Source organism: Mesoplodon bidens (assembly GCF_964165515.1).
Source record: "Mesoplodon bidens genome assembly, chromosome: 13".
Taxonomy (NCBI): Eukaryota; Metazoa; Chordata; class Mammalia; order Artiodactyla; family Ziphiidae; genus Mesoplodon; species Mesoplodon bidens.
This window is the reverse complement of record NC_138169.1, coordinates 76,170,018-76,184,970: the sequence shown is the minus strand read 5'-3', so window position 1 is coordinate 76,184,970 and position 14,953 is coordinate 76,170,018. Positions and strand designations below refer to the sequence as shown.

The 14,953-nt window shown below is 43.5% G+C and overlaps 1 protein-coding gene across 1 annotated transcript in view; it reads right to left on the bottom strand.

Moving 5' to 3' along the window:
• Window positions 1-2,157: 2,157 nt before the first annotated feature.
• The window catches only part of CDH20 (cadherin 20), a gene marked incomplete at both ends in the record, with an annotated part of 56,772 nt that continues 43,976 nt past the window's right edge, over window positions 2,158-14,953 (bottom strand). The window contains 3 exons of the mRNA XM_081252588.1: window positions 2,158-2,663; window positions 6,761-7,012; window positions 12,409-12,526. Coding sequence (XP_081108714.1) covers window positions 2,158-2,663; window positions 6,761-7,012; window positions 12,409-12,526 — 876 coding nt within the window. The remainder of the gene's footprint in view (window positions 2,664-6,760; window positions 7,013-12,408; window positions 12,527-14,953) is intronic.

Genomic DNA, 14,953 nt, shown 5'->3' with positions numbered 1-14,953 from the left:
AAACTCTCCTTTTTACTGGAAAAGAGATTCACAATACTATTCTACGGATGGGGTAGGCCCCAGTACAATCTAATCTTTCTATATTTGAGAAGGTGTGACCATATACCAAAGGTTCTCAAAGTGTGGTGCCTGGATCAGCAGCATCAGCATCACCCAGGAACTTGTTAGAAATGCAAATTGCCCCAGATGAACTGAATTAGAAACTGTGCGGGTAAAGGCCCAACAAGCTATAGTTTCACAAGCGATTCTGTTCCAAGTGATTCTGACAAACATTAAAATTTGAGAACCTTTAACCAAGACACTCAGAAAACTATTTTGTTCACAATTTTTTTTCCAATGGTGAGGAAAACTGTGTAAAATATCCTTTAATAATACGATGTCAAAGAAAGAGATCCCTTCCATCATGTACCCATTAAGCACTTATTAAGTACCCACTCTTAGCTACTGTGGGGAGAGGAAACGAATAAAACATGGCCCCAGTGTTCTGTGAGCTCATCCAGTATTGACAAGATGTACACATTTGTACATATTTTTGGTACATATTTGATTTGCCAACAGAACACAGATGAAAGTAGCACAGTGGGCTGCTTCACTGGTGGCTATGTGTGCAATACACACTCACAAAACAAAACAAAAACGTGGGCTAAACTCACCATTGTATTGCTGATGTTACCAAACCATCCTTTGCTCTTTTAAGGGATGGGGAAATGAAGAATATTCACGAAGAGCTTTACAGCTTTACAGTTTAAACTATATGTTCATCTGATCAGTGACTGAAATAGAATGCACAGCCTCATACTTCTGTGCTGTTGCCTTTATGAATGAGCCCCAGCCCCAAGAACCTGAGACTAGGTCAGGATCACAAAACCATCTCTTACCTGCTCATTTGTTTTATGAATGAGCCCCAGCCCCAAGAACCTGAGACTAGGTCAGGATCACAAAACCATCTCTTACCTGCTCATTTGTTTTATGAATGAGCCCCAGTCCCAAGAACCCGAGACTAGGTCAGGATCACAAAACCATCTCTTACCTAATCAGCAATTAAACACATGTGCAATAGACTTGCCCTTCTATTTAACTTTTATTAAAAGAGGTGCTAAGGTACTGAGATGCAGTACATCATATTTATTACCAAAATTATTAACAAATATACAAAACTTATACATGTAATTTTCTTACATCCATTTATTCTCTATAATACTGATTTGTGTTCAAGTAGGTTATCTACAGTATGTAAACATCCCTTGAATTGACCTCACACAGATTAGGAAAGCCCTCTAACCCATGCTTTTATCAGATACTTCTTTTTATTTGGCTTTCATTTGTAGAATCTAATCTTCACATTTGGCACATGGAAGAGACATCTACAGTGCAAAAGAGGCAGATTTTCTGGTTTCCTTCTGAATAATTTTGCAGGGGCACAGTTAAAGAGCTGAGAGAACAAGAGCACTCTTACTCCATGGAGGTGGATTTGTTGTAATGCCAACAACTCTTGGTTCAGCCATTAAACTTGAGCTTAAAGTCAATGCCTCTTCCTTCTCCCACCCCCCTGCCCACCCCCCATGCAAGGTCAATTAGGCCTTAACCTTGTCTTAAAAGGATTAAAAGAAATTCCATCCATCCCAGAACAAGTAGGTTAATTTCACCGAGGAATAATTTTTCAGTGTTCTTTTATGCGGGTTGGTTTGTGCAGTGTGATGAGCCAGCAAAACTTTTAAATGGAGAAACAAACATGATTAAAAATAAAACAAAACAAAAACGGATAGGAGAGTAGAACTTTCTATTTGCTTTCAGCTGCCACCTCTGCAATGAAAAGCACAGCCTCTCTGAGGTGGCAAAATGACCAAGTGAACGGCGGAGAAAAGTCAAGCCCGCCATACTTAACCTTGGACTCCACGCCTTTGAATACAGTATCACAAAAATTAAAAAAGAAGAAAAGGTCATTGGAGATTCTGCCCCCCTCTTCCTGTGTTTCCTTTTGATTATTTAACTTAATCTAACCAAGTAAAGCTGATTCAGAGAGAGCTCCGCTCGCCCGCTCCCCCGGCAAGCTCACTCTCCAGCACAGTCTTGCTCTTGCGGTTAGCGGCACCTCTTCCGCGAAGCCTCCGCCTCAGAACGGCCGGGTTTGGCCGCGCGCCGGCCTCCCGGCTTCCGTCACCACCGGGGCGCGGGCCCCTCCGACGCCCCGTAGAGCTCCGCCAGCTTCCGGAAGCGGGGCCCCCAGTCCGTCAGGAAGTCGAAACTCTGCTCCGAGTCTGAAGTGGCCGACTGCAGGGAGCTCAGAGACCCGGCGACCGAGCCGTCCCCCTCGAACATGTACGTCTGCAGGGAGTCGAAGGGCGCGGCCCACAGGTCCATGTCGGCCTCATAGAGTTTGGCCAGGACGTAGCTGTGGACGGTGCTGTTGACGGCGCACGTCTGAGGCACGTAGCGGGAGAGGCTCTCGATCTCGGGCAGCATGTCCTGCCGCGTCTTGGAGGCGCCGCCCGCCTGCGCCTCCCGTGGGTTCCACATGGCCGCGATGTCGAAGGCCTCGGTGTCCTCCTCGCCGCCGCCCTCGTCGTCGTAGCGGACGATGTTCTCGTGGATGTTCTCCTCGTCGTCAATGATGTACGGCTGCTTCCGGTGCCTCCGCATGGACAGGATGAGCAGCACCAGCACTGCCGGAAACACAGAGGACCAGGTGTTGGCGGAAGAGCCCCGGGCGTGTGGGCCGAGACCAGAGCTCAGGTAGGGGAAGGGCTGTCTGTGTGGGGAGCGCAGGGTCAGTGTTTGGATATGTGACCTCACAGGGTCTACGCTGTTCTCACTCTTTCTGCACTGTTGGGGAGTCTGTGGGCGAGTGAACCCTACGTGACATGATTCCACGTGGTTTAAGTAGAAGTTGCATGTAGAGGCTCTGCACACACCTTATCGCTTTGAAATGTGTGTGCGTTTGTACACCCAGCCACCCAGTGTAACATCTCATTAACAAAGCACGAAGCCCTGTGGCCCGCCGTGGAGTATATGCTAAGGATCAGATCATGTTTTCTGACTACTTAAGGACGAATATGTGTTTCCCCATTATAGTGTGAAAACCTTGCTCTATAGGTGGAATCCTGCTTTTTTACATTAGCCTCTCAATAGTATCCTACTTTTTAAATATACAGTGGACCCTGGAACAACATGGCTTTGAATTACTGGGGTCCACTTAGCTGTGGATTTTTAAAAATAAATACATACTGCAGTACTACTGCAGTTGGTTGCCGCAAATGCTGAACTGTGGATACTGAGGGCCGACTATAAGTTATTCACGACTTCAGAGCAGGTTTGAGCCCCTAACCCCACCCCACCGTTGTTCAAGGGTCAATTGTGATCATATATTAATTAATATGAGTATAGACACATGTGTTAAATATGAGCCAAAGTCATAGTCTTTCTATGTTTTCTTCAAAAAATAAGAGAGCATAAATGACCATCTTTGTCCAGTTAACTCAGATTCCTCAGAAAAGCCTTCCATTAGAGAGGAGGTTGTGACTTTCTAGGTCTACAGATGTTCATGGAAGAGAGGGAATGAGCAGTGACATTTTATATAATTTATCATGTTATCAAAGACGCACCACACTGTTAGATGTGCCCTTGCAGGTTTGGATGAAATTTTATCCTAACATGTTTTTTTCCCCCCCCCAGGATGTTTTCACTGCGGTTTAAAGGAGAGATGGAGGTAATCCCATTGGACCATTTATCTCTGTGAGTAAAAATGTTTTCCAGGAAGTGTGTTGAGGTTTTGGCTGTAGAACTGCTATTTTTTTTTTTTTCTAGCATGCTTTGTTACAGCTGGTGAACAGTGACAGCTTGACAACAGTGCAGAATAAGAGCCCAGTTTATCCAAGGGGTAGGGGGGAATGGAGTACAGTCATATGCCCAGTAAGATTATGGACTAACTTAAAAAAATAACAGTAATGGTTTTTTAAACTTGAATGTGGAATGTGCTTTTTGTAAATTGCAGTTAATGTTGTTAATACATGATATTTTCCTGAATAGCTCGGGTGACAAAATGCACACACAGGAAACAGTTATATACTCTTGTATTTTATCTCTGTGCAAAAATGTAACTCATAGACTAGAGGACTCTGGGATTTCAGAGAAATGGACTAATAGGACTTCAATGAAGTGGGGGCTTGAACTGGGCATTGGAGGTTGGGGTGTGATTTGGATGGATGCAGGGTGGAGAAATGGGATTCTGAGTGAACTTGCTGTGTTTGTGGGATTGAGTAAGGAGTTACTAAACTCACATATTTTTTAGACATTATCTGAAGCAAAACGGAAACAAAGTAGAATATGACATGATTTCTGTTTTTACAGGCATGCAATCTAAGGAGATAATAGACATGAGTGATTAATATGAAACAGGTGGTGAAAGGACTATCCTAGAGTTGCAAGAGTTTTGCAGAGAATACAGAAGCAGGGCCAGTTAATTCTTCCTGGGGACCTGGGAAAACCTCCACACAGGTGACACTGGAGTGCTAGGTGTGGTATTTCAGAAAATGCTTGGAAGCAATATTAGAAAAGTCTTTGAGTTTGTACTGGAAAGAATTCTGATGATATAGAATTAGGCAGTTTATAGAACTCTGAAAAAAAATAAAGATTGCTATGTATCTTATTTTTAGGTAATCTTATTTAAATATCAAGTATTATATAACCCCCTGAAAATCACATTTTGGGAAAAATGATCCTATTCAGCTGAAGGGCTTCCCTGACAGAAGAGAGTCAGTTCTAGAGATGTTTATTCTTTAGGATCTATAGGCACAGTGCATAGGGCCTATGAGATTTTCTAGGAACTAGATACGTATTTGAAACATGGAAAAAATCCATAGTCAAAATTAATGTGTTAATATAATTATCCACAAAATGTAGTATTTCTTTGACAAATCAACTGCAGTTCAGTCTTACTCAGTTTTATGAATTATATTTAATGTGGGATGTACACTCTTAGAAGTGAAAGTGCCTAAAACTCTGAGGATTTTATGACAGCTTTGCTCGGTTTAGGTCCTGAAAACTGTCTGTTTATTCTGCGCAATTCCAAAGGCAAGACATAATGGGTTTGGGAGCACAAAATAAATCGCCCCTTGCACACCACTTCTAACTTGAGAGCCTCTTTGTGCCAGCCTCTTTAAATCAGTCCCTCTGAAGTGGTGGCTTCTTTTACTGTTTGTGGGCTAGGGTGAGCTTATAATGTAGACATTTTCCAAAGATAGAAGTAAGGACAGCCAGACTGGAAATTTCTCCTAGGAGCAAGTTTCTTCAAAGGCCTCTTTCAGGATGTCCTGTTATGCACTCAAGGACTCGCAGTGCCACCTTATGGACACTCAGGGAATTGCAGGAGGGTTTTATTTGTCAGTACAGAAAGGGACCAGAAGCCATAACAATCCTCTCTGATCCAGGGATCCAAGGACTTTGAAAGGTTACTTCTTTATACTGTTTTTCCCTTCATGTAGCACTGAACTACATGAAGCATATTCCACAGACCTACTGGAAATTCAATCAAGCGACTGACATTTTAGTTAGACCTTCTTTCTTTGGTCTGACTCAGTCTCTTGGTTTGGAGGTAAACCTGGCATCAGGGCTTAAATTCTAGTTTTAATCTGCAATGCTTTACTCTTTTCCCTTACTAGGATTTCTTCCATATTGAATAATATTACTATCTACTAAGTCTGCTTTTCTCTAAGCAAAATAAGTATGCTGTGAATTATTTCAGTCAGAAGAGTTGGGAGATATGTACAGATATTTTTTTGGTTTCAGGAATTGGTTTAGATGTTCTACTGTTTGTTTTGAGTGTGGATTTTGAGGATAATAGCATGAATGGCCTTAGTGCAAGGGAGTAGGGAGCAGCTTTGCAGTATGACTTTAGATGAAGAAGAAAGGATCCCCTATCCCAGTAGTGCTCTCCCACTGGCCTGTCATCACATCTTTATTTCACAAGTAGAGGCAAACTGGCCCTGGTTAGAGGCCATGGTACCCAGGGAGGGGGGGTGCTAACGCCCCCAAACAGCTTACCCTCCCAGATATCCATGTGGTTCACTCTGCCACTTTTTTCAGATCTCTGCTCAGAGGTCGTCTTATCAGTGAGGTCCTCCCTGACCACCCTAGTTAAACTGGCACCCACCCCTGTCTCCTGTCCTCTCAGGACTCCCTGTCCCTCTTCCCTTCTCTGTAACACTTACCACATCCTGAATCTGGGGATGAACATTTGGGAGAAAGGCCGTACTGCTCAGATACAGGCATGCGCAATGCGGGGCCTGCCTGTGTTTCAGCCCTGGCTCTGCCACTGAGACTTGGCCTTGGGCCTGTCACTACCTCTTTGTGATTTAGCTACTACTTATCTGAAATGAGGGGGTTAGAAGAGGTGATCATCATAGCCTGTCCAAAATTATTATTTAGGTTCTGTGATGTCAAAATGAACTTGCTTTATTTTGAATTAAGCTCTGTGAAGGCTGGGGCATTTCTCTTATTAATCCCAGCACCTAGAACAGCAACCTGGCCTACAGTAGATGCTTGATAAATATATGTGCTTTCATTTGGCCACAGAGGCCATGAGTTCCTTGAAGGAAGGGACTGTCTCCGAGTTCTTTACTTTTTCCCAGCCTTACTCTCCCACCTTTTCAATAAGCACGGTGTGGAAAACCAGTTCTGGCCAGCTGTGTCAGGGTGATAACGGAATGGTATCTAAGTAAGCACTTGCAGGACCCCACAGAATGGAGAGGAGCCACTTACTCACCTAAGAGGACAAAGATGCAGGCCAGGATGGCGATGAGGGCGCCGCGGCTCAGTCTGACCGGGAGCATGTAGGCCTCGGGGCTGCAGGACAGGACGTGGCCGTCGTCGTCACAGCTGCACACCTGGATGGTCAGCGTGCCCGTGCTGCTCAGCACCGGCTGCCCATTGTCCGATATCAGGATGGGCAGGTAAAAGACACTCTGCTCCTGCTGCCGGAAGCCAGACCTCCTAGTTAGAATCCGGGCAGTGTTATCTGAAGAAGACAGGCGTTCCAGGATCGAAAGAGGAGAGGGAAGAGGAAAATGAAAGAACCAACAAGAGAATGAATTTTTTGGATTGAGGAAAGCAAGGGGGCAGGAACTGGGTGGGGAAGGAGAGAGCAGGGACAGCATGCCCTGGAGGCGGTTAGCTACAGCCACCGCTGGGTTTTTTGGGGATCAGCAGTTGGATTCAGAAACCAAGATTTTTGCTTGCTTCTAGGGAAAACCCTGAGGCCTAGGAGAGAGACCTGTTTTGAGAGTCTGTCTTACCCTTTGTGACAAAGTGCCCAGGGCGAACTGTCAGACTTCAGATCTAACTGAAATGTCCCTGGGGAAACTTGACAGAAATGAACAGTCACTGGCGACTTGTGGTCCCTGTTTGTTCTAGCTCAGCAGCGTTCCAAGGCCCTGTGCTGCTTTGTGCCCCCAGGAAAAGAATGCTGAGGAGCCCACGCGGCTGTGGCACATTGCTTATTTTTGCCACTTTGGCTGGAGTTCAAGTCTTCTGCTATTTTCTTTTATGCCTCTGAAATGCAGTCACCAACTCCTGTGCTTTCTGATGAACCTGCTTGTTTAGCAGAAGCTTATTTGAAATCCCCTAATCATGACACACCCTGCTATTTTCCGCTAATTGGTGGTCTAAGTTTAAGCAATTAATATGAATTTGGTGAAAATTCAATACTAGTTTTTTCCCCCAGTTTTTTTTTTTTTAATCTTTATTGGAGTATAATCGCTTCACAATGGTGTGTTAGTTTCTGCTTTATAACAAAGTGAATCAGTTATACATATACATCTGTTCCCCTATCTCTTCCCTCTTGTGTCTCCCTCCCTCCCACCCTCCCTATCCCACCCCTCCAGGCGGTCACAAAGCACCGATCTGATCTCCCTGTGCTATGCGGCTGCTTCCCACTAGCTATCTACCTTACGTTTGGTAGTGTATATATGTCCATGCCTCTCTTTCGATTTGTCACAGCTTACCCTTCCCCCTCCCCATATCCTCAAGTCCATTCTCAAGTAGGTCTGTGTCTTTATTCCTGTTTTACCCCTAGGTTCTTCATGACATTTTTTTTTTAATTCCATATATATGTGTTAGCATACGGTATTTGTCTTTCTTTTTCTGACTTACTTCACTCTGTATGACAGACTCTAGGTCTATCCACCTCATTACAGATAGCTCAATTTCATTTCTTTTTATGGCTGAGTAATATTCCATTGTATATATGTGCCACATCTTCTTTATCCATTCATCCGATGATGGACACTTAGGTTGTTTCCATGTCCTGGCTATTGTAAATAGAGCTGCAATGAACATTTTGGTACATGTCTCTTTTTGAATTATGGTTTTCTCAGGGTATATGCCCAGTAGTGGGATTGCTAGGTCATATGGTAGTTCTATTTGTAGTTTTTTAAGGAACCTCCATACTGTTCTCCATAGTGGCTGTAGCAATTCACATGCCCACCAGCAGTGCAAGAGTGTTCCCTTTTCTCCACACCTTCTCCAGCATTTATTGTTTATAGATTTTTTGATGATGGCCATTCTGACTGGTGTGAGATGATATCTCATTGTAGTTTTGATTTGCATTTCTCTAATGATTAATGATGTTGAGCATTCTTTCAGGTGTTTGTTGGCAGTCTCTATATCTTCTTTGGAGAAATGTCTATTTAGGTCTTCTGCCCATTTTTGGATTGTTTCCCCCAGTTTTAAAGGGGATTAGCAAAATAGTTTGGTATGTTTCCACAAAGCTGATGTGTGTGTGTGTGTGTGTGTCTGTCTGTCTGTCTGTCTGTCTGTATTTATATTTGCCTAATGTAATGTTTTGGGATCTTTTTAAATCTATGTTCTCAAGTTTTCTTGAGTGGGTTTGACTTATAAATTAGATATATTTTCTGGAAAGCTGGTAACTTTTTCAGCAGAGGAAAAGTTTGAGAGATGTGGTAGGATGTATAATCAGTGACAAAGCTAACATCGTCAATATGGAATGTCCTGTGGATGTGTTTCACATTTCACAGGGAAGAGTCTAGAACTTAACAAAAAATTCTGAGAGTCTAACCAAAGTAAACATTATTCATACCAATATCAATATTTCTGGACATAATAAAGGATTATCTTTTCTACCCTCTTGAATTTGGGCATGTCTGTATCATTTGCTTTAAATGATGGAAATGAGCAAAACTGATTTGTTTCACTTCCGGACAGCAGCATGTATCAATAATAGCTGGTATGTTATTCTTGTGCTCTCTTGCCTTGTTGTAATATATGAACGAACATTTGAGATGGAGAGCCAGGCAGCCTACACCTGGACAGCTGTCCTTGGTCGCCAGACCCACAGTCAGCTTTATGTGAGCAAGAAATTAACTTTAGTGGCATTAAGCCACTGAGATTTTGGTGTTGTTTGTTCCTGCAGCCTAACCTAGCCTATTCTGACTAATACATAATTCCTTAATTAACTTTTCCATCTCCTCCTCCCCCTGTTTTATCATGAGAGCAGTTGTTTTTTGAGTGCTTATGTGCAAGGTATTTAGACTTTACATGCAGTATCTCATTTAATCTTTACCACCATTTGGTGAGATAGTAATAATCTCACCCTTTTACAGTGAGAGTTAAGGCCTAGAGAGATTATGTAATTGGTTCAAAATCACTAATTTAGTAGAAGAGCTGGGATTTGAACTCTGGTCTCTTGACGCCAAATACGTACTCCTTCCATTGTGCTGTGTAACCACTTACTTAGTTTTGTAACATTAATGTTGAAAATTATTCAGCTAATTGAAATCTCTTCCTACTTTGGTACAGGCCTTTTCCCTCTTATTTCCTTCTCAGTGGAGAAAGATAGCAGTTGGTTACCAACCTGAAGATTATATTCATATTTCCACCTACCACACAATCCATCTCTTTTCTGTTTTCCAGATTTAATAGCTAAGTACTAGTAATTTTGCTTCACAGTTTCAGTTTCGTTTTGTTTTTGTCAGAAGTAAAGTTTTTCTCGAACAGAAATCTTTTTTATTTTTCATTTTAATCAAGGGCAGTTCATCAGACTTTTAGAAAGCCGGAGAAGAGCTGAATTTCATATAAGTATTACATCATGCCTACTATGCATCATAGATTTCTTGATCTCAGAATTATTTAAGATTAAAGAAAAAAGATCAGAGCATCACATTGCTGAGACTAGTCCTACAAAGGAGCTGGCAGAATTTAGCCACTTGCAAAATTTTGTTGAATATTATAACTGGAGCTTGAATAACCCATTTGGAAATAGTATCCAGGGTGACACAAAAATTGTGTGTGTGTGTGTGGCTAAAACAGGAGGTCTCAACTTCCAGTCCCAATTTTAATACATACTCTCTATTCCATGGGCCATTTACTTTCTTTCCTTATCTATCAGATGAGACAATGAGAATCATCAGAGGCATTAGTAACTTTCCTAAGACCTTAAAGGATTATTATAAATATCAAATAAAGCAAAGTATGGGAAAATGCGTGTGAAACTGTGGAGTATATGGACAATCCTTTTCACGATGCTTTGGGGATTAAGAAAGGCTTTACTTGAAATAGTGCACTGTTGTGTTCATAAATGAATATCATATTTTGGGCACGGGAGTTGGAGGGCTTGACAGTAGATCCACCACATCAGATGTTGGTCAATTTTTTAATGAGCCTCAGTAAAGGATACTCGAGGGATAAATTGTCATGAGGAGATTAAGAGTTCATTCTTTCTATTGAAGATGTTCCGACTAACGTTTTGAAAAAAAACCTTCCAAGAGACGAGCCATTTCTTTTTATAGTCATCAGGTTCCAGGGGCCCATCTTTTTAAGGTATTGGCTCCATGAATTGGTGCCCAAAGTCATTGGTAAGAAATTTGCAGCATTTTGCTGCGTATTGTTTCTGTATTGATTCAGACAAATATCAGAATGGAGGAATAGAGTGACACTTAGCTGAAAATTTGAAGAAACAGTATAATGTATTATTTTTTTCCCCAGGGTTTCTACTATGAAACCTATCCTAGGGAATTCCTTGGTGGTCCAATGGTTAGGACTCCATCCTTCCACTGCAGGGGCAGGGGCCCTGGGTTTGATCCCTGGTCTGGGAACTAAGATCCTGCAAGCCTTGTGGCACGGCCAAAAAAAAAAAACCTATCCTGAAGGGTCTGAAACAACGTTTTGCAGGAAGGGTTTCCAAGTGAAGCAGATAAATGAATAATTCAAAATTTGACCCAGTAAAAAATATCAGGATATTTAATTGTAGCACTTCTATTGTTATAATTTATATTACTCTTCCTTTCACAATTATCATAGTGATTTGATGATTTTATGTAGATGATTAAACGGGTGACTTGGAAGGATGCTTTCCATTTAGAAGAAAACAGGTTTGATATTCTCTAGTTTTAAAAACAGAATATCGTGTGGGGTGGATTTAATACTTTTAAGTCCCAAACAATTGATTTTTGGACTAAGACTAGGTATGCCCAAATCATGACTTTTTGTCACCCTTTGTTTAGATTGTTCTAAAGGGACAGCACTTTAGAATTGGAATAAAAATGAGGCCACCACAGCCCAGAGAAGTGATGCCCTCCCTCTCCAAGGTCAGACAGGTAGTTGGTAGCAGAGTTAGCAACACAAGGGGTTCACTTGACAGATTTAAATTATTTTTTCACTTGCTCTGACCTTTCTCTGAAAATCTTCTGGCCAGAGTACAGAAGCCCCTCCTTTTCCCATCTGTGCCCAATGAAGAGTGTGCTAGGTCTGTGAACTCCGTAGCTGGTCTGAATGCTTTTGGGGGTAGAGGGGTCTATAATTCCATTCCAGCAAAGATGTAGAGGGAAGCACTTTCTGGAACAGGGAACCCCACCTGACTGTTCTTTCTGAATCATTCCAAAATAATAAAGTGGTTTCGGTGCCAGAACTACTGGTTGTGTTCCTCTATTTGTCCTTTGCTCTTAAGTAACTCAAGGGTTACTTAGCCTTTGTCTCCCTTTTGTTCTGGGAGCTTTCACTGTTTCCCCCTTTGATCCTTGCTTAGAAGTGTTCACTCAGGGTTTTCTCCTTGAGCCTCTTTCTTTCAGCTTTCTCAGATTCTTCCTGTAGTTAAAGAACATACAAACATGGCTGCTCTCTGTGGGGATGAAGGAAGCCTGTGTGCCTCGCACAGTGTCTGGCCCAGAGCCCATGCTTAAATGTTTGAGTGAACTGACGGACTGAGTAAAAGTTTCAGAATCAGCAGAGGACGTTGTCTTTGATGTTCTGAAACAAAACTTTAATAAAAGACCATACAAATTAACATCGATGTCTTTCGTGCTGTTAAAGAGCAGGTGACCTCTGACACTGTTTGCATGGTATAGTAACCCGAAGTTTCCAGCCCACGCTGTAGAAAAGCATCGGTAGCCAACTGATTACCTTGGTTGTCCCTTACGGTGAAGTTGGGGTTGTTAGCAGCCTCAGAAGCCAAGCTGTAGTAGAAGTGCTGGCCATTGCGTGGGTCATCTAGGTCCACTGCGCTCACTGTCTGGATCAGCTGAGGGAGGGACATGAAATCAGGCGAGTCAGAGTCAAAAGAAAAGCTTCAAGGGCAGGGGGGATCCCAAACCCTGAAATCCAGTAGTAGATTGTTATACCTAATGAGAACATCCTGAAACTTCCCTCGGCAGTCTCTGTGCCATCACACAATGCAGAACTGAATTTTGGTTTATTGTTGGGCCTGAGTGTGTTCACAGGCACAGGGTAGATGATACCTAAATGCCTCAGATGTTAGATGTCGACGTAACACACTATCCTCACCCCAGGTCTGGCCCTTTTTAGGCAGTTGAAACAGGAGACTTTGAGTGAAATAATTCTGGGATGCCACAAGGTCCTGCCTGTTTCCCAGTTTTTTTGGTCCCCTCGCCTCACCTTCTTAGCCTCACATTTGGGTTAATAGTTCATGGTCAGATTGCTGTGTTTGAGAGGCCTCTATTTAAAAATGACCAGTACCTAGTGGGAAGTAAGCAGACACTACATTGATTGTGTCAGCTTAATGGAAAACAGATGTGAGGGGATGGGTGGCACAGCAGTCACTCTTTGCTGGCAGGAAGGAGAGCCAGGCAAAGTGGAGAGCACAAGCCCCTGGGTGGGCTTTATAGAACAGGCTGGAGTCAAGAGCAAGGCTTGGGGCTGAGGAGAGCAAGAGGTGGGGTGGCCTCCTCTTGAGCTCTTTGGCCAAAATTTTGCCTTTTCCACATGTTTTTCAAAGTCGTAAGTTACCATGAAGGTTATGAAGATCAGGATGGAAAAGTTCCTAAAGAAAGCAGTGAGAAATAACACAGTTGAAACACTGGCAGGCAGACTGGGGGGATATAGAACAGGTGTCGAAGGGGTGGTCTTCTTCCTGTGTGTCTGCTCTCCCGCCAACCAATGGCACAGACTCCCCCCACCCGTCTCGGGCCTGGCCCTGTAGACAGCACGCTCCTGCTGTCAAAAGCTGGCTATTAACAGAGTAGAAAATGGAACATTCAGAGTCAGCTGGAGGGCTGAGGTGGGCTTGCTTAGTCTTTCTTCCTTCATGTGTAAATTAAGGAGGTAATGCTACCCTCACAGTATGCAGGAGATTAAATAACAGAGGGGAAAGCTTCCAGCAAGGGGCCTGCTGGTAAACATGGTGTTGCTCAGACCCCCTTCAGTGAAGGACTTGATACCTTCACCTGTCAGTCTCTTTGGCGGTTGCCTCGGTTGCCGAGAGCCACCTACCCACAGTCACCACATTCTTCCAGGACACTCCGTATCCAGTGACTCTGTTGTGATAGTGTAAAGCCTGACCATCCCATCTCCACTCAGGAGAACGCTAGTCCTAGAGCCCTGTGAGGTCATCCAGGGCTGTTAGCGGGTCTGCACTGCAGCTGGACTTCTCCTTTTGCCCGGGTTTGCAGAAGTTCTTCCCTTCCACGGGCATTGGCCCCGAGGGCATGCCTTCATAAACATCTTAGACCAGAACTCCATCTCGTTTATGCCTCCTGGTGAACCCAACTGGCAGCGGGGCTCTGTTGAATCTAAAGGTCGGGGGGATGGAGTTGCAATAAAGGAGAGGGATAAGGGGAGCACTGAAGATAAGTCTGCCCCACGGTCCAGCCTGGCGTCAGTGCTGCTCATACACGAGGGTCAGCCCACTGCCCCATTCCTGCCGAGACAGATCCTGTACGTTCCGTCTTGCCCATGGTGCCAAACACGTGAAGACATGTTTCTTCATGAATGTTATAAACAGGTGATTATGTATAACTTGGCAAACAGAAAGTCATTTCAGAACATCTGACCTATGAAATTGTATATGTGTATATTGGTGAGGTGGGGACCTGAGGCATATGATGGGTTGGTTACAGGGCTTTAAAGAATGGGTGAGCGATGATACAGGTCGGGAGCACCGGAGCCTGCTCTCCTGGCCTCCCCTCTCCTGGCAGGTCCCATTTCATCCTCAGCCCTACTTGCCATTCAAGGTTCTGCTCAGCAGGTTTCATGCCGCCCTCAGCCTGCACCGAAGACGTCGTCTGATTTCTTTCTGGGCTTCCTTTCTCCCTAAGAGGAAAGCACACATCCCAACTCGGCAGATACAAAGCTAACAACAGTGTCTGACAAATCTAACACAAGGAGGCCTGATTCTTCATAAACCAGACATACCTACTGAGCTGCGTGCTTTTGAAAATCTTCAAAACATGTCCCAGAGCCAAAATCAAAGAGTAGGGTTTACATATCTTGGGCTAAAGATGACAAATATGACAGACTATGATAGACTTGTGGCTCATGGTCTGAACTTGAAGTCACAGATAAACCGTGCTTCAAAGGACTGTATAATAGACAATTAGAAGATGTATATAGAAATGTAGAAATGGGAGGTGTGCTTGTGTGCTGCAAAAACAAGAGAGGTGGTAACCTGCTATTAACCTGTCCTTCTGGACTTCCCTGGTGGTGCAGTGGT